The 26,825-nt window shown below is 35.2% G+C and overlaps 1 protein-coding gene across 1 annotated transcript in view; it reads left to right on the forward strand.

Annotated features, from left to right (window-relative positions):
* TNFRSF19 (TNF receptor superfamily member 19) overlaps positions 1-26,825 on the forward strand; it is a 69,551-nt gene that overhangs the window by 17,485 nt on the left and 25,241 nt on the right. Inside the window, exons 4-5 of the mRNA XM_026857316.1 lie at positions 7,688-7,866; positions 11,142-11,227. Coding sequence (XP_026713117.1) covers positions 7,688-7,866; positions 11,142-11,227 — 265 coding nt within the window. The remainder of the gene's footprint in view (positions 1-7,687; positions 7,867-11,141; positions 11,228-26,825) is intronic.

Below are 26,825 nucleotides of genomic sequence, written 5' to 3' on the forward strand. Positions count from 1 at the left end.
GGGGGGGGGGGGGGGAGAGAAGGAGGGAAGAATATGGTGAGATTCACCAACTCGATCACTGGAGGTGTGAGAGGTAACAGAATGAGTTATGCATCATGGAGAGACTGGATGTTTTGGGGGAGCGGGTGTGTCATGCTAGAGGTGTGAAGATGGTCAGGCAAAAAAAGAGTGCAAGCTGGTATTATGAAGGGTGAGCAGACTTGTCAAGTCTCATGCATAAGCGTAAGACTCTTTCTTCAGTGTCCAGCTACTATACCTACATCTTGCCTGTTGTAACTGTACAGTCTAATCAGTACCTGAGAGGTGGGGCCATAAAGCAAGAGAAGAGGGAAGTAGCTGCCCTGCCCAATGCCTTTTGTATACAGAAGGGCAAACTCTGTTTTGTACTCTTACTGATAGTGTAAAAAGGATGATAAAGGTAGAATTTAGGGTGTTATTTAGGAGTGAAATTTAATTTACAGCATTGCTTCTGTAGGCAAATATGTTATGTAGATCCAAGGGGGAATTTAAAATGCTATTTTTGAAATTTTTTAACATGAAACATTACTAAGTTTGGTGTGTATGGATGTTTAAGCAACAGGGAAAAAGAAGCTTTCAGTTTGTGGCTTTGTACTTCTTACTATATTCAGCTCTGAAAAAAGGCACAAGTTAAGTATTGTGGTTTGTGGGTGGTTTGAAGAGATTTACTGAAATTGAGTGGCACATTTTCCCTAACTCTCCACCCCCTGTAGCTAGTGTTCAGTATGTTAACAGATATATTTAATTTCACACTTTTAGTGAGGATTGCTTTCTATGTAAGTCAGTTATAGTTAATGTTTAGTCATACAATGATGTTGAAGTGTAGTGAAGGATGGGATGCTATGGCTGTTCCTGAAATGCAGTTGAAAGTAGTCTTGCTGAATGACAGCTTGAAGTAACAAAGTATGTTAAGTCAAAGGTCAGAACGCAAAGGGAAAGGGGATTCAATGATATATTTGAAGTAATTTGCAGCATGGAGAGTTTTGTTTGCTTTATTTTATTTATTATTTTTTACATGTGAGAGAACAATGATGTAATTATTCTGTAGTTTAATAACTGTTTCTTAATAACAGGTAATGTGTCTGTTTTCCTATCAAATTATTTACTGCTCATAGATAAAACTAGATATACTGCTGGATGTGTGAGCATGACTGTATATCTAAGTATATAGTAAAATACAATGCGACCAGTGGGGTTTTTGGTTTAGTTCCCCCACCCCCACCCCCCCAATGTGTTTCAAGCAATTGACTGACAGGTTTCTTTTTTATGTTAGTAACAAAAAAACTCAGCCTATGTTGTTGAATACAAAAGACCAACTGTTGGGTCATGCAGCAGTGGACCATGTGAATGGTTGATATAAACATGTGTCCCTGTTTCCTTCCCTTGAAACTTGGTTCACATAGAACTTCTACTGCTGAGTAAGCTCAAGCAGACAAGTCTAATGTCAAGGACTGTAGAGCCCTCACTTCACTCTTATTTACGAGAAACTACTTCATCTTAGTTATAATATAAATCTGTAGATTTCCTTCTTGTTATTACTGACTGTACAAAAGTAGGAACTATGTTCCTTTGAAAAACCAAGTAGAGGTAGTAGGCTAAACACTATGAAAGGAAAACTGGAGTTCTCAAAAATTAAAATAAATACCCTGGTACAGCTGGGCACTATGACTTAAATACCTTGCCACTGAATTGATCAGCAACCAGTTTAGAGCATAGGTACACCTGTGCATGTACTTTCCTCCTTCTGCCTTTGTTAAACTGCGTAAACAATGTTATAGAAATCAAAAATAGTTATGTTGTTACCTAACTGTGATACCTGTTTTTCCTAATCTTTGTTGGGATTTTTATTGTGGATTTACAAAACCCCGTTAAATCAACAGTCATTAGTTGTCCCTGAACTTAAGGGAAGACACAGTGACACCTGAAGATCAGGTGTGGTTAAAGCTTAATCAGACCAGGTCCCGTCTGACAGTCTAGTCTGTTCCTGTGTTACCAGATATACTCAGATATACCACAGACTTGTGTCAACAGTATGGATACATGTGCAGAGCGAAATAACACCTGTACAGAGTATGTTATATATACCTGTTTTTACAACTGTTAACTTGATTTATGTATATGACCTTTGTTGCTATACTATGTGAGCATTTCGTAATACCTTTCTAAGTTAGGGAAATGCTGCTGCCTTTCCTTAATTTATACATGAGACACTAGCACAGAAATCAACTTGCCCATGGTAATGCAGGAAATTTTGGTGGAACAGAGTAAATGGAGGCCACAGCATGTAAAAAGAGGATAGAGACTCCCTCTTCACAAAGTGCCACATGGACAAGACAAGGGACAATGGGTACGAGTTGTACCAAGAGAGAGGTTTTATCTCTATGTAAGAAAGACATTTTTTACAGTGAGGACATTCATGCATTGGAACAACCTCCTCAGGAACATGGCAGAGTCCCCATCACTAGAGGTTTTTAGGCTGCAATTGGACAGGGTGCTAGATCATCTCATCTCTACCCCTTGTCCCATGAAAGGTTAGACCAGAGTTCTTTCAAGGTTCCTTCCAACCTGGGCTGTTCTAGGATTCTGTGATGAGTGTTTAATTTCAGTTACGAACTAGTGCACAGTCTATTGGATTAACCTTCCTGTCTGCATAGATAAGCAACTTTAGATACCCTTTATAGCATGAAACGAACAAACAAAAAACTAAATAAAAAACCCAGTCTTATTTCATGTAACTAGTTCCGAATCTAGACTATTCTTTTCAGGTATTGTTGTCTCAGTTTAATGGGGCTCTATTTTTCAATAATGTTTTTAAAGTGATTTTTTCTTCCTTCAAATAAGAAAAAATAGTACACCCTCCACTTTTCCTTTGTGATTCCTTATCAACTGTTCTAGCAACAGTGCTGCAGATGTTGCATTAACTTAGAACTAAAATCCATTGATCACTTATGTTGATTGTGTTTTTTATAAAGTACTTTTAACATATTGCCATTATAAGAAAGACAGCTTTGTTATGAACCATTTAGCACTGACGGGGAATGGAGTGAAAGCTGCTTCTCCTGTTTGTTTGCTTCTATTTGTTTATTTTTGTAAAAAAACCCCAAACTATATAGCCTTTTTTTCTCATAAACATGTGTCCTTGGTAATGTTTCTGAAGTCTTTGAACCACTGATGCAGCTTGCTTTTGAGTGTGTGGGGTGGGTTTTTTTGTCTGGTTTGGTTTTTGTTTTGGTTTGGGGTTTTTTTAAGCAGTGCTTTCTTCGGGGGTGGGAGACTAAAATGGTTGTACTGATTCAGAAGGAACTGTTTGCTTCATGTGGCTCAGCATTATTTCATTTCTGATTCATTTAGTAGGAAACAAAGCATCATGTAGTTAAGTTTAAGTGGTTTAGTATCTTTCATTCCTTAAGTGGCTTAAAGTTGCCAGGGCCTTAGTAGTCATTGCTGTGGCTTGATTTGTAAGAGTCTTTTTTGTCCTGTCTTACCAATAATGTGTTTCTGTATAAATCAAACCTTTTATGTGATTCAAATTTATATAAATCACAATTAATGAAAAAAAATAAACTGGGATAGTCTGGGTTTTAGCCTTTTCCTGAAAATGTTCCAGTACAGAAATTAGTCCTTCCAGTCCTTTCACCATATTTTGCCTTTTTTTAAAAATAAAAATAAAAAAATCTGTAACTCTCTATAGCTTCCATGTAATTTTCTTTATTTATATATGAAAAAGCAGTCCCTGTCTCAGCCTCATTAAACTCATATTGCAACTCAGAACTTTCACTGCAATTCTACAGTGTTAACATATCACATCTGAGGTCATAGTTCAGAAACACTGAAATGATGGTTTTGGCAATAGTAAGTTTTTTCACAGTGCAGTGATGCTGACAGAGTAGATTTTTAGGGTGCACTATGGAACAGATCACTGAACTGATCGCTTTTAACCTGGATCAGTCAGACTTACAGCTCAGCCTCATAGTCAGTTGTATCGATACAGCTGAAGACAATGTATGACAAGGAGGAAAAAGAAGAGATGAAAGGGAGAGAGTGCCTTAAGCCAGCATTGCCACCAAATACAGGATGATAAATACTGTCACCAAGAGACTGCAGCTGTACAGAGAGCCTGTGAAACAGAGGCAGTTTGATGGTTGCTAAGGCAGGGCTACATTTCATAGGTTGCTTCCTTGCAAGGCAAAGGATACCTGCATCTTGGCTCTGAAAAGGAAAAAAAATTGTCTTAATGACTGGAAGGCTTTTTCTTGAGAATACCCAAGTATTCTTGTAATCATCGTGGCTTAAGTGGAACTTCTCTGTGCTGTACTGTTTAGGGACTTACGTAGGTTGTGGCTAATCAGTGGAAGTAGAAACAAATTCTAAAATGTACTTGCAGATTATGATCTTGATGCCTGAAAGCATTTTTTAAAATGAAATTTGAGGTTATTTTAATTGAAAGAATGTTTAAAACCTAATTTACTGTTAATTTACTTTCTGCATTGCATTCAACTTTCAGGGAAAAACCACGCCACTTAGCTCCATTACTCTTTATAGTCTGCTGTACTTGTACTTTTGGTTGTTCTGTCTGAATCAGTGTTTAGGTAGTATATACTGAAAAAAATGTTAACACTGCCAAATTAGTACTTTGAGGGGTGTGTGTATTATTGTATACTTTTAATATTTTTAGCTTGAAAGTTATGAGTTTAGTTACCTAATTTGTTAAGATTCCTAGGTGGCCTTCAAGTCATCTCACTTGATACATTAGTGAAACATAATTCTGAACAAAGTTGTTCTGGGGATTCATGCATTAAAGATAACAAGATGTTACAGTACTGTGATAGTGAAAGCTGTATAAAAATCCAGAAAACAGAAGTGCATTTGAATTTTTAGGATTTTTTAAAAAAATAATTTTAATGCAATTTTCTAAATTAGTGTTTGGGTTTTCATGGCTTGTACTGTGTATCATCTGAGAGAGAAATTTTTCATTACTGTTACCTTGTACCATTGATGTTAGTGTTGAAAAGGGGAAGTGGAAAGGGAAGAGTGGGCTAAGTGTTCTTCACAGTACACAATAGGAGAAATAAATATAGCATATATTTACATGCTGCTTTTTTTTTTTTTTTCTGGTACAAAAATTTTAATTTTTTTTTTAATCTAGCTAATTGAGGTTACAACTTTCATTTCTCTTTTCTTCCGTCCTGAGGTGAACTGCCACAGTAGATGAGCCCTCTTTTGAAAATATGAGTGGGAGGATAGAAGGGATGAGGGGAGTTGGAAACTATTCAGATCTCATCAGCCGTATAACTTGACAGCTTCGTAAATAGTGCACTAAGAAAACTGGTGCACATCAGTTTTACACATGTACTGATAAAAGATGAACAGTCAATTGTTTGTATCTTTGCTGGACTGCTAAATTATAAAGTCCAAGATTTCAAAGGGCTTGAATCCATCATCTAAATCGTAACCTTCAGTTTTGGGAATGTGGTTAATTATGAGTACAGATCTGTTTGAAGTTCTGCCTGGTTTACAAGCTTAAATATTTATTTGCACCTGCCAGGCAGTTAACTACCTCAAATATTATGTGAACATAAAAATTATGTATATAAAGTTGTAGTTGTTACGGATTATATCTGCAGAATTCCTGGCAAGGACTTAGAAGCCATCTTTGAAAAGACTGGAGACTGTAAATTCCTTGGGCAGAAGATTACTTTATATTGCATCCACCATTTTTATAGCTTTCAAGTAAACCATTCCAGGTTAAAGGACCACTAAGATATATCCATACATCCAACTATAGCAAAACGTATCTGATAGAGCTAGAAACAACTTAGTCAAGCTTTGGTAGTTTGGGCCAATGAGTTGAAGGCATTTAATTCTGACTTTATTTCCTGGTGTTTGCTTATTTTTGATCAGAAACTTCAAAGGTAGTCTGGAAAGAAAAACTTATAATTAAGTTAATTTAAGCCTAGGACTTGGGCGGGACTGATTCCAAGTGATTTATCAAAAGATCCAAATATACGTGGTTTGACTGAGCTATATAATATACCCTATAACACTACTATTTGGATGATCTAAATAGAAGGAGTAAAGAGTAGATATTTAGGAAGAATGTGTTAAGAAATAATGAGATTCAGTGAAAAAGTTTGTATAGACTTAAGAAGAGCTAAATCTCCTAACAGTAGTTAGTCTGGTTTCAGTCCTTGGTGGAAAACATGTAGCTTTGTAATTGCATAAATGAAATTGAGTGTAAAACTGAACACAATAAGATATTTTTAGATGACACAAAATAGAACTGCTAGACCCTCCATTATTTTGGCATTGATTCCTAGTAGAAGCTGGTAGGTTTGAAATAAAATGGTAGAAAATGTTCTATGGCTGCAGTAAATTTTAACAAAATATATATATCCCCTTTTGCCTACCAGCTTTATTAGGGTCAGTATCTTCACGGTAGGACTGTGCTGTACTGTGTATGAAACTGTAGTATGCCTTTTTTTTTGTTACTAACTACAATGATTTGTCTGTCTGTTGGAAACTGGTAGAAGCCTTCTCTTAAGTTGTCCCTGTTGAAGATTTCTTGCAGTTTTTTTCCCTCTGGGAAGATGTCCTATTCTTCCACCGAGACCACATAGTGGAGAAGGATGTCCCCACATTGTGCCTTTCCCACCTACTCCCTTCCCAATAAATCCTCCTTTACAGCAATTTGTTGTATTCCTCTTGCCATTTTGCAGTGTGTCATTAATGCATTGAATTTACCTCCAAAGTACTGCAAAAAATAAATAGGCTATTGAGATGAGAAAAGGGAGTAGCAACTCTCAGTAACTTGGTAATTCTAAGAAATAGTGACATAAAAATGAAATAGATTGATAGTTCTTGATAATCAGTTCACAGAATTCAGTCCCAAACTATTACGTGTTCTTAGGTGAAGTGTTTCTCTTCACAGCCTGTCAGTTGTGTTAGGTGTCCTTTTGCAAATGAATGGAAACCATTTCTTTAAAAAGCTATATTTGGGATACATAACCAACCTTAACAATATTCCTTGTATAGTAAAATATTGTTCCTCCCTGTGATCTGCAGAGCTATTAAACTTCTCCAACAGTTTAAGAACTGTTAGAACTGGAGCATATTGAGTTTCTGAATTCTTAGTGGCTAAGCAACGTTTCATGACTAGCTGATGGTCATTAACCAGCTCTGGTTTATTTGGTAACAGAAATTCTAAGCCTTTGAAGATCAGTGCACTCTCTTCAGCAATTAACTTTGTTCACCTTAGCTATGAACCTTAATATCAAAGTGCTTCTTTGCTGTTTTTGTAACTGAGTAAGTGCCTTTATACTTCACTTGTCCCAGTTTCTGCACTTTCACATGACTGACCTAATTAAAAAACAGACAGCTCAATAATTCTACCATAAGCTAGTAATAATGAAACTGTGGGAGTCCTTGAAGCCCTTTATCATTCAAATACACAGTGGTTTCATGAATAAAGTGGATGACTAAGTATTACTTATAGAAGTAAGGGAGATTATTAGCAGTGGAAGACACATTTGAACTTGCTAAAAGGATGGCTTTTGTCTCTAGAAAGACCTACTCTCGGTAATAATTACACTAGATCTTCATTTTATCCCAGCATTCTCTTCTTGTTCACGCTTTCACTGAATAGCTTGCTATTGCTTGTTAATCCCTACAGGAATGCGGCTTTGGATATGGGGAGGATGCACAGTGCATGACATGCAGGCCAAACAGATTCAAGGAAGACTGGGGCTTTCAGAAGTGCAAGCCTTGTCTGGATTGTGCATTAGTTAACCGGTTTCAGAAGGCTAACTGTTCTGCCACCAGCAATGCAGTATGTGGAGACTGTTTACCAGGGTAAGTCCATTTCTGAAGACAAGACTTGAAATTCAAAACTAATTTGGGTTAACATTTGCTCCTTCATGTCTTCCAGATAAAAGTTTGTATACTTCATGTATGTATGAAGGTCCTAGTTTCTAATCTTGACCTTGCCAATAACTTGCTCTATGATCTGAGCACATAATTTCAGAATTGAAGTCTTAATTATCTCATCTATAAAAATGGTTTGATAATACCTACCTGATCTTTGAGAGTATTGTCTATGTAGTGCCTGAGCAAAATACTTCAATGTATTGTTACTGGTGACTTACTTCATTGTTACAAAGAATTAAACATTTAGAAACATGCACAGTTAGCTTCTTGAAGACTTACCACATTATTTGCTTGTTTTCCCCCCCCTCTCCTTAGGTCAATGCCTAATAATTCTCATACTACATATATTTTTCGGTCAAAAGTAGTGGTTGTGATTTATGCTCCTGAATTTCCTCGATCATGTTGACAAAGTCATAGAGCATGATCCTGGCCGAGAATCATAAATGGATCTGAAAGAATTGTTTTGGAACAAATTAAAACAGTGTAGACTCACTGAAACTGCTGTTATAAATCAGGACCTGTGCTAATCTCTGTTTATAGTATTAAGATCTCCAAAAGGCTATTTTTTACATTATGGCCAAGGTCTGCTATTATAAATACATGCCATGAATTTGTTAAAAGGCATTTCTGATGCTTTTTTGAATTATGGATTGGTAGTTTAATTGATAGGAGTAGGTTATGAGAACGATCTACACTTGTAATAGCCTTTGTGTTTTCAGGGTATATATTTCAGAGATGCTTAAAAGTCGTTACATTTGTTCCTATATATTTCTCAGTCATTTTATTTATTTTTCTATAGTTTTTTAATACCAGCTATCAAATATCTGAACACTGTTGAAGCTCCTACACTTACTTCTTTCAAGCCAGAAGTGAGGTCTCTTTATTTAAAAACACTTAGCAATGCTTAGTTTAAGTCATGGTATAAGAAGGTGCAGCCCCAGGCATTAGACATTACTCACAACCACTTTTGATATTACCTGCAGGCACATGGTGAATTGATTTATGCTCTTAGTACATATTAATATATATGTATTACAGGGCTTATTTGGCTGTCAGCAAGGAGAAAATTTTCTTCTTGTGGTGTAAACAATATAGGCTAAATTTTGGAAGATGAAAAAAAGGAACAAAAACGTGGTCAGCATAAAACATGAATTAAGGGTAGATATAAACTGGGAGACCTGGGAATGCTTCTTAGGATTCTGGACTAGAATGTATTCTAGATATGTGTGTTGAGTATGTGTTAAAATGAGAGCTATTGCCACAACCTGCTTTTACTGGTAGCAAAGTTGGAAACATGAGGAGGGAGGGACTCATGGGTAGGGGAGTCACAGATCATCTGCTCTGGACATTTTGGAGAGCAGAACTATAGAACACATCACCACTCATACCAGTCCATCAGTTTAGATGCTGCCTAAGCGAATAGAGGATATAACTAGCCAAGCCAAATGGTTTAGCTAATGTTTTACCTCTCAGCAATCATATTTATTTCTCTTTTGCACAGGCTTCCAACATGCCATTCCCTATTGTTCAGCTCCAAAACCCTACAGTGAGCATGTCAGCTAAAAACAAATATTAACTCATTTCATTCAGAGTAAATGATCACAGTGGCCCCTTCAGTCTTACAGCCTATGAATCCGTTTCTGTTCGCATTGTTAAAGCATGAGTTTCTTGAGCAGTTGGAAAGCTGTTTGCTTTAGCTGATACAGTCTTCATACTTTAATGGCATTTGCAGTGTTAGTAACAACATCAGTAGATTTAGTACTTTTAATGTACCACACAGAAAATGCTTAATTCATGTACTCATCTTGAACAGACCACAGTTACTGATTCTAGCTTAGTACTAATGACTGGTTGAAAGATAGACAGACCTACTTGATTAGGGAGCTGTTGTAGATAAGTTCTTTAGAGGATGTCATACTCTCATACAAATTCGAAATATAACACTCTAAAGTTCTGTTTTTTCATTTAGTATTATTTTTGTTTCCTGTTTTAGGTATGTAGACTTCTGCCTTTCACTGTAGTCAGTAAGCTCTTCAAACATATTCAATAATTCAGTAAATTCAATAGTAGAGTTCTTGAAGTGTCTTTAGAATAAAATGTCTCCTTTGGTATGACAGTTTGGGGTTTTTTAATGTTTTTGCATTAATTTCTTCAGGAATGAGTAACTGGCTAGTCAGTTTGCTTTAGAGTTTTATTTTATTGTTCACCTGTTACTGCTTGTGGCCTCTCATTGCTATTAGTTTTCTAAACCATCCAACTAATACTTCTGTTTGCAATATCCATTTTTTCATACCTTGAAATGCTTGCTATCTAGAATTTTTAAAGTATGCATTTAAGTGAGAATATGAAACCGAAGTAGAGAATTGTATAATGTAATTGGGACTCATGTGGTCACTTTGTAAATTTCCAGTCAGTCCATGGATATTGTGATTTTGGTTGGTAGTGAAGAACTTTCTGGAGGAGAAGGGTCAGAGAGGCATTGTTGGTTTGTTAAAATAATAGTTCTGAAAATCCATGTTTACCATTTTGATGGTCTACAAAACAATCAAAATACTCTTTATTTTTTGAGGATTTGTCACACAGCATGCTAAAACTTGGAGGGGGGGGCAGGGATGCCCTTCTGTACAAGTACATAAATGAACCAACTTATGAGTGATTTTTTTCTCTCTATGAGTTAGAGGATGTCTTAGGGACTTTTACTAGAACCCATGGGCATCTGGTCGATTATATATTGTTAGTGGTGATAATTACCTTGTAATATCTTGTGTCTTTTAGGAAAGTTTTGTAGATTAATCAGTTCACTTTTTATTTTTTAAATGTGTAAATAAGCTTGCATAATGCAAGGTTATCATACTTGTCTTTAATGTTGTGATCTGTGTGGAAAACGGGATACTGATTTCTGTCTCAAATCTCCAGAATTGTTTATTTTTTATGTGAATATAAGATTATAGTGACCATGCATTTGGACTAACAGATTTACAATTTTTCTTCGATTTACTTTAGATCTACTGCTGTACTGTTAATTAGTATCTAATGTACTTCTGTTTGCTTTTATTTTCTTCTATTTCCTGATAGTTTGCTTTGGGACAGATTGACAAATTTTGCAGTTACAGGGAATTTTGTTAAAACACCTGATTAATTTTGCGAGGACAAATAACTGGTTTTGATTAACTGGTTTTTTTCATTCCTTTATCTTCTAGATTTTATAGGAAGACTAAGCTTGGAGGCTTTCAAGACATGGAGTGTGTTCCTTGTGGGGATCCTCCTCCTCCCTATGAGCCTCACTGTAAGTGCTCTTTTTCTCCTGTTAAGAGTGGCATTAACTTTTTTGCTTTAGAATGTTTTCTGGTTTAGCTTGAAACCTTGGCAAAAAATGACAGACACAATTATGAAGACTTCTTGTGAAGGCTCATTTTCTTGTTAGCAAATGATTTTGTTAATACACTTCAGCAGGTCCAGCACTATCATTGCAAAGTTCCCTCTTATGACCAGTCACTTGAGGATAAACATTCCTGTCATACCACATGATTAGGGAGTCTTGAGTCCACTTCTGATGTTGTCATATTAATTTTAATTTCTCTTTTGTGTTAATGCCAAAAGAAAGGCAGCCTTCCTAGACCCTTTACTTATTATCAGGTAGGCTTCAGTGAGTATGAATGCTTTTCTGACACCCAAAAGGGGTAGTTTGTTGATAACTTTAAAAACAACTTTTGTACTAAGGCTACAGTGAGAGAGAACAATACAGATAAATATCTTTATAGTGCTGTATTCATTAAGAAGGAAATGAGTAATCAGTTTCTCTATTTCTTTTCGGCTGATGAGAGGATTAGAATCTTTTTGAAAGGAGAGAACCTCTTTATTCTGCAACAGAAGCTTTTTTACTACTTCTTCCAAGAATATTGGTGGTCTACACCCTGTTAATTTTTAATTCAATAAAAGGAGTGAATTATTCTTGTTGCATTTATTGCTGTCTACTTTATAATACGAAAAATAAAATTGATCCAACATAATGTTGTGGAAAACTTTGGGTTTATTTGTTTGTTTCTGTAACTGTGAAGTTATGTTTTGGGAGATTTTTTTTTCCCTATTCCAAACAGAAACAATTGTTTATAGAAAAAAATGAATTGTCAAGTTTCTGAAATGCCTCATGATACTTTAATAAGGACATACTGTTTCATATAAATATCCTTTCTTTTTTACTTGTGCTAAATTAAAATATAACCAAGGATATGCTATTGTGCATTAAATTATTCTTTTAAATTGGTTTATATTGTATTAAATTTAATGAAATAAGGATTTTTCACCATTTCATGCATTGCTTAAGATAGTTGTTTTTCAAAAGAGTCAAACTTCCTTGTTTTTCTTTCATTCTAGTTTTAGTGCCCTTTGGGGAATAAATTTACAAAACCAGATTATCAGACAGTATCTTTAATAGTAAAAGTTTTTATAAATGTGACTTCCTGTGCATTTCTCTTGTGGCTTCATTATATACCTCTGAATCAGAATAACTTATTTTTTGTTAAAGATTGCAACATTGAAAACTACTAAATCAGATTTCTTTAAAAGGAATAAATCACATAAATTACAATGTTTGCAGCAGTAACTCCTGCCCATGTATAATGTAAACCTAGAAAGTAAAAATTCAAAAGTTTTCAACTATTTACGTAGTGTAGACAACATAATATCTTAAAAGTGTTTAGAGAAAGTATGTTCTTCATAGCAAACACTATGAGGTTTGATGCCAAGAATGAAATGCTGATCTTGACTTACTGGAGCAAATCACTTCAGATTCAGTGAGTTGCAGAAGGTATTTCCAGACAGAGTTTGAATCCAAACAGGCAATTTTATATATACATTAATTCCTCAGTTGATCAAATTAAGTATTGTCCCCTTCATTTGTTTTTAGTTTCATTTTTTATCTACAAAAAAAGAAAGTTAGTGAAATCTAAAGTGCAGCACTATTATTCTGATCTAGGATCTCTAACTCATAAATTCATTTTATGCAGTTTCTCCTCTTTTCTGGTTTGTTCCCTTCTTTTAAGAAAGCATGCTATTCAAACATGAATTCTGCTAATCAAAGACAGGGAAGAAGAAGAAATTACCTCCCTTTCCACTTTGATTGTAGTTAGTGGCTCATATGCATATTTCCACCTTTCCAAAATCACAGATTTTGATTTTTAAAAGATGGTAAAAGAGTGATTACCAAGTCTTTTGAAGTAACCCAGAATTGTTTAGTTTACAGTGATACAGCTTTTGTAAATAAGCCTAAGACTGGTTCCTAAACAGAACTGTTAGTAATCTACTACTAATTTTAAGTGGCCACAGACAGTCTCATGAAGAACCCTTTCTCTGGCATGAACTACAGTGGTAAATCCAGATTAGAGACTTTTTTGTTCCATAATCTCATGGCTATGACAAAGCCCTTGACTAAATAACAGAAATGTTAACAATTGCTCATTTTTCATATTTCTGGTGGCATGTGAGAATTGGCATGTATTTCCGGCTCTTATAGAAGTAATACTAACAAGTTTGAAATCATTAAAATCTTCTTTAGTTAGATACTAACCAACTGTTAAAATCTTAAATAATGGAAATCCTGCCATGAGATATGATTGCTGTTTGTCACTGGTTTTCAGAAAGCTTTTGTTCAGAATTTGTGTATTGGTTCTTCAGGTCTCTAACATAAGCTGTCTCAGTTTAGAAGAGCGTACATGCCTGCCTCAAAGCAGCCTAGGAAGTTATTCCTACAATACTAGGTAAATGAACTGAAATCTGTTTGAGTTCTACTTAACATCAAATAAGTGGAAATGTCTCAGTTTAAGACTAAGTCAAAAACATGATTCTACAAGGCAGTATGAATAACGGTGTGTGAAAGCAAGTTTTTTCCACCTAATGATGAAAATGTTTGCTGTTTATTTCAATAATGAAATATTTTGATAATTAAGATGTTTAAGACTGCATTACTTGAAGTTAAACAGAGACAGACCATTAGGTGTACAGGGCAAGTTCTCAATGATCAGAGGACTAAGTTTCAATTCTCTGCCTTTCTTATCCTCCTTTCTTTCCACTGTGAAACAGAAAGTCAAATATTAGTGCAGCTAACTCTTACATTACAGATGAAAAGGAAAAGTTTAAATGTCCTGTTTCAATGAATTAATTGTCCCGTGAGGTGTGTGGCAATCTTCTGTTTGCTTAAGAACATTACCATAAGGGCACAAAGGCTCACAGCCCCCTACCCGGACTAAAGGTTCATGTTAAAGCTGAGACATGGATGAAGTTCTTTCAGCACTAGTAGCAGTTGATTATTACCTGGTTAGCTATAAATCTAAATACTTGCTTTTATCTTCTTCCTTTCTGTAGACATTTTAAAACAGATCTGGTTTAAATATTTACTCATGAAAAAATGAGTTTGTGAATTGCTAGAGGCAAAGTTGAAAGGATTCTGTAATGAACAAGTAAAGAGTATTGGAAGCCAGGAGAATTGCTATCACCTTTGTGTAAACTTTAAAGGGGACACAATGACTTATGTGTGGTTTTAGGATGTCAGAAAATTAAATACACAATGATATAGTTATATTTTAATTTGCTTAGTTCAGGTAAATAAACTGTAAATACCAATCCTATATATAGAGTCAGCATCTAAACATTAGATTAGAAATGAAAGCATGTTTTTAAAGTTACTATTTATATTCACTTTGTAAACTGAAGATATTTTTCTCATCTGTAGACTTTTTTTTTTCCTCAACTGAATAACAGAGAATGAAAGAATGTCCTTTGAACTGTGAACTAGAGTGAAAACCTAATCAATCAAAGATGTAATTTCTGAAATGGGAGGCAGCATAGACTGTCCCAAACTGGTATCTGTTCATCAGAGAAAAGTGATGTACATATGCTTCAGTGATTCTTTTTTCTCAGCACCAATTTAGGCTTGCAGAGTTCACTCTCCTGTCTGCTCAGGCCAGTGTTGGGCTGCCCCAATGGTTATGCTTAAACTGTAAATGAAACTCTTCAGTAAGCTAGATAGTGAATCTATCCATGATATTAAAAGAACTAAAATAGCTCGGTTCTTAAGGTTATTTTAAAATCTAATATGTTTGTTAACCCCAAAGCACTTGTGGTGTCACAACTGAAGGAGAGGTGGAAAAGGCTGGGGTAAGGAGCAGAAGATTTCCCAAAGATATCATTGCTTTCTTTGACCAAGCATTATGTTTTCAGCTAGTCTGTCTTAGCAAATAAACAAAAACCATTAGAAACTATACTCCTTATCTTCTTTTAGTCATAACAAAATGACAGACTAAAATTAAAGCAATAGAATTATTTTATCAGCTTGGCTATGTCAGCTATTCCCACAAGTGCTGTTATATTGTTCAGTTCAAAATGCAGAACAGCATCAGAGACACCAGAATCCTTTAGCCTCTGGACAGGCTTTCTACTAAGCAGGACCACCTGTGACATTGAACTTTTTTCAAGCTGTATTAAAAAAATAGTTCCTAGCACTTCCACATTACTGTTCCTTTCTGGACCAATATACAGTCAGTGGTGTTCCCCTGTTATGTGCAAATTCAGTCTAGAATTTGACTGTACAAACAATTAAATTGGAATAAATTGTGAGAGTTAAGAGAGGAAATGAACACCTAGGCACCAAGAGCATTTTACAGCCAAACTACCACCAAAGGAACATACTTGTCGGTGTTTTTTTTTTGTTTTTGTTTTTGTTTTTTTTGTAATTATCTGCCCTATTAAATTAAAAAAAAATAACAGCACAGTATGTCCAGGCAAACTCATTCTTCCTTCTCCAGGACTACTTCAGCTTGTCTTCATGACATAAAGCAAGGAGCATGGGAAACTGGGGCAGGGAACAGGATGGGGGGCAGGTTACCACTCCATGTGGAGCTTGGGAAACTAGCCTCTACATGTTCCAGGAAATAAAAGCATTCTTTGCTTCAGTGAAGCTGAAATGTTTTGTTGAGTAAGTCACAGCAGTGGAAATATCTACAGTTTGATTGTAGCATCATGGCATTTGAAATAAACCTGCACTTGGGTCTAAAATTACTACTTTTTTGCCATGAGCCATGTTTTGAGATATTGATTTCAGTGATAGTGTGTGGTGGGTTGACCCTGGCTGGATGCCAAGTGCTCACCAAAGCTACTCTGTCACCCTCCTCCTCAGCTGGACAGGAGAGAGAAAATACAATGAAAGGCTTATTGGTCAAGACAAGGACAGGGAGAGATCATTCAAACAATTACAGTTATGGACAAAACAGACTTGACTTGAGGAAATTAATTTAATTTATTAGCAATCAAATCAGAGTAGGATAATGAGAAATAAAACCAAATTTTAAAATACCTTCTTCCCACACATCCCTTCTTCCTGGGCTTAACCCAATACATAGTGATTTCAAATATAAAGAATATAAACCAGAAAATAAACAGTTTTTACAAAGATGAGAAATAAAAGTAAAGACTATGGCTTGTTGAGACAAAATTTATATAGCAGATCATAGTGAAGACATTATGTGTTCATGTGAGGTGTTCATATCTTAGCCGCTTTAAATTTTGTTTCTTTAAGGAACTTCTGCAATACTTTGACTACCTCTACTAAGACTGATCACAAAGCTCCCTTTACAGTTTTCTTCTGCAGATTTTTTTATTAGTTTGCTTCTGTATGTTTACAGAGTTGTTTTTCTGAGAATTAAATTTAAGTGTCCTAAACTGCAGCTGAGTCTCACTCTTTAAATCTACAAGGTATGTTGTTTCATTAATGAAAAGTGCTATTTAAGGGATAAAATCTGGTGATATTTCCTTGTTCCTGGTGTTAAAAGTAGCTGGTATAGAAAAAGTAAGATTTGGTATAAATCTACTTATTTACATTTACAAGATTAGGATCTGTGGTTTTGTAAACTTTCATGTGAGTGTAATGGGTGTTTGGGTTATGCAAAGACTATACTTCAGAACAAAGAAGATAAAAAACTAGAAATTACACTGTGCAGGGGAATATGGTGGGTAAGGGGAGGGCTGGAAGTCTGCTGGCCACATATGTATTTTGTAAAATACTTTTGCTAGTGGTAAAAGAAAAAAAAATCCCACTGTCTCAGCTTTGCTGGAGTTTCTTATATTATTTCATTAAACATAAATACAGCATTTTAACTTGAGAGTAACTTTTGGATGACATTCAATTCCACATTAGTTCCTCGGTTTACATAGTGGAAATTCGTGATTTGAAAGATCTCAGACTCCAGAAAATGTTTTTCCAGCTATTAAGTTTTTCTGAAATTTTTATTTGGTTGCTTTATACAGTAAACTTTGTATTATTAATGCAAACCAGCCTTTGAAGGTAGGCTGCTTATGTGCATGTGAGACAACCAGCAGCTTAAAGTGTGTAACAAGTGAAACCATTCTTAATTATTTGGTTCTATTCCAACATATATATATCCATCTTATTTTAGTATTTTTTTTTCTGATTTGGAGTTACCTCACAGCATCTCTCATAACCCTTTTTGCCATGTCAGACACTGATAGAAAGCAGCTGGATTATTGTATAAACCTTTCACAAAAGTCACACTGAATGATAGCTAATTTAGGTACAGCTAATAGCATCACTAGCTTATAAATATCAGTAGTGTTTTATTACAGAGACATTAGCTTTCCACTATCTCATATCTGAAATGTATACTTATGTAAAAATGTAATAAGTCAGTCTGATATTTTCCATATGTGACCTGATGATAGAGTAACTTATCTTCAGGAAGTCTGAAACGAATTTGACTAGGTGTTTCAGAGAGATGAGAATTGCTACTCATGTCTTAAAGTTATTTTATTTCTTTCACTCATCATAGAACAAAGAGAGTTAACCTAGAAAACCTAAGTGTTTTCGATTTCTTGTACTTGATAATTGTGATGCTTCTGACCCATTGGGGAAAGATACATGTATGACTTGGAGTCAAACAGCTCCTTTTCTTCCTGTTCTGAATTTGCTTTACATGTTGGGCTCCCCTCCTAAAACAAAGAGTTGCAAACAGAAAGGGCAGATTTTTCCTTCTTTTAATAACAGAGATGTTACAACTAAAATTAGTTATAATGGTTCTGAAATGTTACTTAATGGAGAGGAAATTTAGATTCATTGCATAGTTTACTCATGTTCTAAAACTTTCTCCTTGCCCAGCTCAGAGAATAGCCTTTTTTACATAAATACTCCCAACTTACTTTTGCTAACTCCTGTTGTCCATACCTCTCATTTCTCTGCCTGTATAGAAGTACTTTATCATGTAGCTTGTTATCACTAAATATGTATTACAGTTAGTCGACAGAACTGGTCAGAAGTGTTTCCCTCATTTCTATCCACCACCCCCTCTACTCTTCAAAAAAACCCAAAACAAAACAAAACCACAAAAAACAAACAAAACCCACAGATTTTCCACAGAAGAAAATTTAGCTTAAAAAATGTTGAAATTACATTGCAAGGAGGTGCTGCTTCCAAACCCAACAGAGTTTCTGTGTAGCCAGCCAGACTCTTTACTAAGAAATCAAAATCTGGAAGCCAAAGCTCCCAGGGCTTCCAGTCAGTCTAAACTGTTAAACTTTTGTCCACTTCCTTGCACTATGCTTAATTTTTTTAGTTCCATGCAGTTTACTTTTTACAGAAGAAAATTGGTTTTATCAGAAGCATTTCCAGTTGTGTGTAATATAGCTTAGTGCTGCAAAACTGTAGGTGTGAGGTCTGTTCCAATGAATCGATTCACATACTAGTAAGTTCTGTAGAAATACTCAGTATAACATGTCTGTTCTGTTACAAAAGACTTACCATTTGAGATTATAGTAAAAGGATCGTAACCTGAAAAACTTCAGCAATTCTAATGATGATTTGAAATTTACTCATGTTCATTGAAGATTTATAATGACAGTAGTCAGGGTCACTTATTTTGTGCCTGCTACCTCAAATCTAACTTAGATTTCTTTGCACAGTGAAATTTTATTTCACTAAATGAGTTTCAAGTAACCCAGTTCAAGCTACAAACTGAAAGAACTAAACTAGTAGTGAATACTTTAGAAATATGCTTAGTATAGACAGCATTAGCCTTGTCAAGTATTTAGAAGTACTTAAGGCTGAAATATCCAAATACGCCCAGGATCTTGACTCCAAAATTGCATCACCAACTGTCCTGCTTGACAGCTACCTCATTGTGAAAACATGAAAAAGCCCAAGGAACCTGCAACCGTAAATAGACTATGGTCTTCAGGAGTATTGCACTGATTCTGGCTCAAGGTGGTTTGCAGCTTTAGATTAGGCCAGAGGGATTGTGGTTCACTTGCTTTCCCCTGACTACCATGGAAGGAAATACATGTGCATGGACTGGGCAGGAAGCTCTCAATAGATGCCTAATTGGAGACTGTCATAGTTGGTTCAAGAGGCAATGGGATTGGAATTTGATGAAGCACCTACAAAGTTCTCTGTACTCTTCAGTGGTCATCCCAAAACTTTTAAACCACTGAGCAGCTATGTGCCCAGCTGACACTGAAGCCATCCAGATCTATGAGCTAGTTAGTCTTGTCACCCATCTCTGGATGATCTGTTCTATGGTGTCTTCTGATGCAAAACTCAGCAGAACAGGTTGGGATATTGACTGAGAGTCCTTTTCTTGATAACTTGTGTCCAGAATTTTTTCCTTAGTTGACTATGTGTTGGCTGCTTGTCCTTACTCTTTGATTTTTACATCACAAGTATGTATATGCAGCCTAGATGGTACAGTACTTAGCAGTGCAGGGCCTGGGCCTCTTCTGTGATTCTATTTTCATGCCTTAACAAATCAATGTCTGAATACAGCTCAATTGTTTTAAGAGATCTTCTTAAGATTATTACACTGTTCATAATTCTCCGATTCTGACTCCAGCCACAAGTAATGGTTAAAAAAAAATTCCAATTTAATACTCATAGCTTTTCAAAAAGAGGGGAGAAGCTTATCTGCTATCCTTGCTGTCTGGATATGCTAATGAAAGTATAGCAGTAAGACTATTCTTTTATTCAATAGAAATTTGTCCAAATAGTTAAGAATTTGAGTTGTATTTTTGAAGTAAAGCTTAAGCTTTAAATTAGTGGATTTCCATTTAAATGATTATCTGACTAATCCACCAGACTTTCTTTCCTACTTCCTGTGGGCTTTTTGTGTTTGTGTGAAGTACAGGTGACTAGGTCAGACTTTCTATTTCAATTATTCTGCTCTTTAATCTGAAATAATGGGTAGACCTCTGTTTTGCTTCTCACTACCTTTGTATTACTAGGTGCATTAAGATTGACCAGCAAATCCTAGAGGAGTTCCGCTGGTAACATCCAACAGAAACTTAGAAAGCTCAATACAGCTCTGTAAAGACTGTAAGTTTTAGTAAAAATCAATGCATCTAAAAAAAAAAAAAAAAAAAAAAAAAGAAGAAAAACATAAATGGACAAAATTTTACCTCTGATCATTTTTTTTGCCCTTCCCCCCCTCAAAAAAGTATGATCAACAGGAAGGAAAATATGACAGTATGCCACAGTTTTCCAGAAACTGGTTTATGAGTAATGGGATGAAACTTGGTAGCTGTAAATTCAAGTGGAGCATACATTCTTATATACAATTTATTGAACCAAAAGTTTAATGCACTGATTCACACACTATAATGAGTAATGCTGTACATCAGGGAATGAATCTACACAAAAGAAACATTAAAAGACATTTCTGCTATATTAACTGGTGTGGGGTTTCTACCTTTTCATTCAGAAAAGTATTGTCTTTTTTCCTTGCTTGATTATAATTGTATTTGTACCTCTGTAATGAAAATATTTTCTGAGCAGCTTTAAAAATAAAGTGTCGCTGAGATACAAATAAGTATTTCTGTGGCATATGCAAGATCAAGATATGGTTCACTAACATAAACTGCAATAGCAATGCAAAACCAAACAAAATTTAGATTTAATGTGTACTTCTTGGTAGTATTTTTTTCTGGAGGCTCTACAGAAGGATGTACTTTGATGTTTTCTATGTTGTTTTGCAAGGAAATTGATAAAATTTTCCTTTTATTACATATGGTAATCATAGTATGTGATTTTTCTTTTGGCAAAACTGTCTTCTGGATCAAAATGTAGATAGAAAGTTCCACAGTGAAGAGTTTTTTGAGTGCAAGAGCTGTCTGATTGCAGTGGTACTTAATGGAAGGAGGAAGCCCAAACTGATAACACCAACAGTGAAAATCACCCATCTTTCAGTAAATAAACAATATCATAACCTCACTTTGTCCTGGCAAAAGTAAATGTTTGGGTTTTTATGTGGGTCTGAAAATACGTTTCTTTTGCTTCAAGGGCAGTCCTATATATGCATTTTAGGCAAAATGCTGTTGATGCTAGTAAGTGATAAATAAAGAGAATACTCACTTTTATCTCAATATCCCAATTAAGACATTTGTACTTTTTAAGGATTCATAGTTTATTGTCCCTCTGATGGTGGACTCATGAATATCACTGCTTCCTTTGCTAGCTGATGAATGAAGGAATGCTGTAGCTCTTCCAACAGAGCAAAAATACCAAACCTTTCTGGTTCTTCCCTGCTGTTACTTTGTGCAAGCTTGTGATGTCATGCAGGTGGGATGTGGCCATAAGGTTTCCTCTTCCAGAATTGGTGGGCTTGCATCCCACCCTCATGCTGATTGACCCTCACAGACACGCCTGGGGCTGTAAGAGACTATCATAGGAAGGGCTTTCTTGCTGACAGTCAAAATTTTCCTGTCATTCTACATGCCTGTCATTTAAATTCTAGATTTATCTGGATTGAGCTAAATTGGGTTTGTTAACTGAACATCTATCAGAATGTTTAGTGGTTATCATTGAGCATGTGGATCATTTCTTTAATGCCTGCACCATACTAGTCTCTGGAGCAGTGAAAGACTTTTCCTTCCTGTCAGTTTAGCATTCTCTGAGGTGAAACTCCTTTTTTGTTCCTGGCCACTGAAGGCCAGGTTTATAAGAACAAAGATTTTGTCTTTAATTGGTTTTAACTGTTAAATATTTGAAAAATACTGAATGTTGCCAGTGGCCCATAGGTGTTCTGGCTGCTAAAAGTAATTTCAGAGTTGTAAATTCAAGTGTTATTGCAAACCTTATAAAGATACAACTTACTAAGATACATGGTAAGATTAGAATTGCGTTGTCTTCAGTTTGGTTTCCTAAGTGAACACAGTATATTGAATAATGTTACCATTTATTATCTCTTTTAAATCCTTTTGACACTGATGACTAATTTCTGTCTATGCTGACAGTAGAAGAGGCCTCAGACAAGAAATTTTCTGATTTTACAAAAACAAGTGTTCTAGTAGTGAGCAAGGAGCTATATTAGCACCCTTACTGAGAAGGTTGTAGCATAAGCACCTACCACATTCTTCAACAACAGAAAATCTAGGGAAAGGAAAATGATAATATCTGGACCTCTTGAAAGTGTTAATTTATTATGATTGGGGGAGGGATTGGGAAAATTTGAATACTTGAGGTTTGAAGCTTTAAAAAAAAATCATCCTCTCTAATATAAAATCTAGATGTTTACTATTAGCAGTCTCTATTTAGGAAGCTGTTAGCAGTATAAATATTAAATGATTTTCAGAGTGAGTAGATGTAATGTAAATGGCTTCCATCATACAAAGGGAAATCATAATAAATAGGAATGGAAATGTTGGGTTCCAACACTGTTTATAATCTCTGAAAATTTAGTATATAAAATATGTATGATCATAATTCAGTAAAGTTTAATTAGATGGTATGAATTTGACCAAGCTGAACTGCACTGAAAGGCATTGGTTTTCTAGTTTCCTCATGAGAAATGCACTAATTATGTGTAGTCCATTTTTATCTACCAAAGTATATATTCTTGTATTTCAGAGAGAACACAATATTCCAGTGTAAATATCTTTGAAAACACATTCCTCATTGCTTATTAGAATATGAAGAAAAATGTATAGCTTGAAATTAAAATGGAAATGTTAACTTGTGATTTTAAAATAAATTGAATCAAATTTCATTTATTTCATTAATTCACATCTCAAGCTCATGCAACTGTTAATAGAGGTTTACATAAGTGGTGCCCATCTGACATTCAGAAGGTTGTATTTAATCAGTACACAGGGCAAATTTTGGATCTTTGTTCTAACACACAGCTGGCAACTCTATCTGCTAATCCCAGTGAAATCTTCAGTTTGAAATACAAAACTACTTTTGAACTTGTTTATCCTTCCCCACAGTTGTCTAGAGTCTTGATGATGTGTTTCTTTTATGATTCCTTTTAAATCACAGAATAAAGTTACATTGGGAGTGAAGTTAGGGATCCATAGACTGACAATTCAATGAATCCTTAAATATCTATTTTAAGAGCATGTTTTATATAGCAAAAGAAAGCTGAGAATGACCAAAATACTTAAGTGATGCATGGTTTTGTGTACTAAAAATTCACTGCAGAGACCTCACATCTTTATTAGGTTAAAAAATTCCGTAGTGTATCACATGATGAAGTTTATAATTGCAATATTCACTTTTAGTTTGTTCATCTAAAATATGAACAAGCAGTTTGCAAGAATATTTAGTTTTGTTTCTTGACACTGCTAAGTACAGTTAGAAAATTAAATTCTCATCTTAGCTGGGAAGTATGAGAATTTCAATATGTTTTTTCAAACCAGTTTGCCATACTTCTGCTTCTAGTAGTAACTTGTGCAACCTTTCATCTTATGAGTCAATCCTATAATTAGTATCCTTCTTTGCCAGAGGCATACTGCATGTTTGTTTTAGGTACAGAATGTCTGCAAGAAATTTAACTTAATCATTACTTTTTAATGTAAGAGCTGGTTAGCTCAATTACACTAGATTAAAGTGAACTTGAAATTCCTGAGTTACAGAGAAGGGGCTAATCGTTGACCTGTACTGAAGAAGTACTATTTCCTATGGGTTTTATTCTTATGTTGTACTTACTAATGTGGCTAGCCCTTTAGCCCAGTCTTGCAGTGGCTGTAAGTAATCATCTGTTTGTTGCAGAGTAGGTTTGCAAGGTTCTTATTTAACTTCGCCATTAGGTTGATCACAATTATTCTAGTATTGCATACATTGCAGTAAAGCTGCAAAACACTTTTTTCAGTTAACTTTTACTTTATTGTGTTTGGGGATAATCTGAAAAAAGTGAGTGGTAGTTACAGCTTTGCAGTAATTTATTTTTTTAGACTTTTTCTAATTACAGAAGCAGATGACTATTATAAATACATTAATTTATTAACATGCTTTTACTCTATATTCAGGCTGATAATATTATTTATATTTATCTCATACAATGACTTAGCTAATTCTGGGAATGGTTGCATTAGCACCACTTCAACAGCACTGAGTTTTGGTGCCTACAATATAAATACATGCTGACTGCTATGGCTTTTGGGTACAGAGAGTCCAAGTTGTGACTGGCATGTGAATATAAAATATTACTAAACAAACATGCAATAGTGTGTTGAGTTTTTTAATTCTACTTTGTGATGGTAGATCCTATTGGCTATGTTGCTTGGCTACAAAATACTTAGGCTGTGTTTCTCTAAATTTCTTGTTTTAAAAAAATGCAGTAGAAACCAGGGAATCCATCTAGACTGAAACTTTCCATATTGCCAGCTTTCTATTAAGAAAATAATTGCCAAACAAAAGAACACTGATATATCACTCCAGAGGACTGGAGTTACCTGGAGGACTGGAATGTATTGGAAATAGGATAAGATGCAATAGCCTTAAAACAGGAGTTGTGCACTAAGGGCCTTAGCAGTAATGATTCATTATCAACACCTCATGAGCTGTAAACAACCTAATAGGAGAAAGACCTACTGTTCCTACTGATCACTTACATCCTTTCAGTTGCCCTCTACTTTTCTTACCTTTAATTTTCTGAGTGATAGGCCTCATTCTTACTCTTACTGCTTCATTTGTGCTAAGGCAGTGCGCTGCCAGCATCCATTGAACTTGCATGTTATTTTGGGCAGTGACGTGTGCCTTTGAGATATAGGTTGTGACTGTTTCTTAAAAAGATTAGCTCTTAGTTACATCTTTCTTAAATAAGGGGTTATATCCACCAGTTTTAGTGAAGTAAAAGTTAATGCTTAAACATCAAATCTGTCAGCCCAAACTCCCACTGATTATCAGTGGAGAGAATTAGGTACCTCAAGACAGGCAAGCCAGATAAGGTAAGCTTCAGTGACTACTGAAGGCAGACTTTCAAGCCATTTCAGATTAATTGCTTCTCTGGAGATTTCTATTTCTTTCTCTGTTTTAGAAAGAGAGCCGAAGGCGAGTAGCTCTGACTTTGTCTTTAGACCTTCAGACTTCTGAAGTTAGCTTCCTCTAGATGCCAATATCAGGTTAGATGAAAACTGCAATTCAATATTGAATGATTGTATCTGTCTTCCTAAAAGTTGATTTTCCCTTTAACTTTTAAAAATTAATTTTAAGGAGGAAAACTGAGTTTTTAGATTGTAGATTATTTTTATTTTTCACTCCTGCTAAATAAACAAAAACATTAAAAATTAAAAATAGTTTTCTTTTCTTAATTAAATGTTTCTTACAAACTGAATCCCCTATTCTGAGAAAATTCACCAGAATTGGAATGTGCCAGAATTGAGGCTTGCAACCATAATTATATTTCTTCATATACAGTCACCCTGATACTGGTTTTATTTACATTGTTGCATATCTTATTTCCCACTAGGCCTTTGTTCATTTAAAGCACAGGATAGGCAAAACCTATGCCTGGCCTTATTTGCTACACGCTATTTTATATTCCATGCAGAATGTGAGTTAATAATTACTGCTGGGCTTTTCTGTGCTTCTACCACTGTAAAGCAGTTGTTACAACTTTTGCAGTTATTACTGACTTTTATCTTTGCAAGAGAAGTGATGCAAAATGTATAGTGTCTGTTATACAGTTAATGAATTGAAACAGAGAAATTAAAGTCAAAATAGTCAAAGGCATCCAAAATCCTGCATCCTTGACAAACCCAGAGTAGGATGCCACCTCCTTGACTGTGGATATCTATAATGGCTACATCTATAAGCTGATGCTGTATTCAGTGGAGAGGAATGATGAAGGGAGGTGTTTAGAACAAAACAGCTTAACACCCTAAAAGAGCCACCCCTCACCATCCCTGTGTAGAGAAAGTTCGGGTAACTCCCTCAGAAGCAGATGTTTGCTTTGGTCAGATGAATCTCACCAATAGAGCTTGACTTTTCAAATATAACTCTTCAGAGTGTCTTCTGTATTCTATGACTAATTCCTATTGACTTCTGTTAAAGGGGGGAGATGTTATGTTTCAGATTAAATAATATAACAAAGCAAGGATCTTGTATGCAGCAGCCTTTTGTTCTGTATGACTTGGCTTTATCCTCAAAGTGGTGAATTAAAAACTCCTTTTTATAAGCTGTTATTTTTTCTGACTTCAAAGCTACAGCTTTTTTTTTCTGTACTATAGTTTGCATGTGCATGCTTTCTATTGCACAGTAGGTAACCTTCTTTGCAATAAATCATGACATTTAATTTTGATATTTGCAGTATGACAGTAAGCTGGTGATAAATGTCCATCTTTTAAAGGTGTTAAGGCTATATGTTATAAAATTATGAAAATCTATATTTAATCCCATGTATTTCAGATTACTTACCCCAAAAAAGGTTTTTTTAAAAGATGCTGAGGTTGCAAAGTTGAACATTAAAAAGTTAGAAAATACTACTGGGGTTGGTTATGCAACTCCCACCTTAATTCAGAATCATAATTCAGCCCAGTTGTGTATAACTATTATGAAACAGTCTTAATTACATAAACATACTCTGTTTTCCACAGCACAGACATATTTCCCCCCC

This window comes from Athene cunicularia, assembly GCF_003259725.1.
Source record: "Athene cunicularia isolate RWA chromosome 1 unlocalized genomic scaffold, athCun1 chr1_part1, whole genome shotgun sequence".
NCBI classification, from domain to species: domain Eukaryota; kingdom Metazoa; phylum Chordata; class Aves; order Strigiformes; family Strigidae; genus Athene; species Athene cunicularia.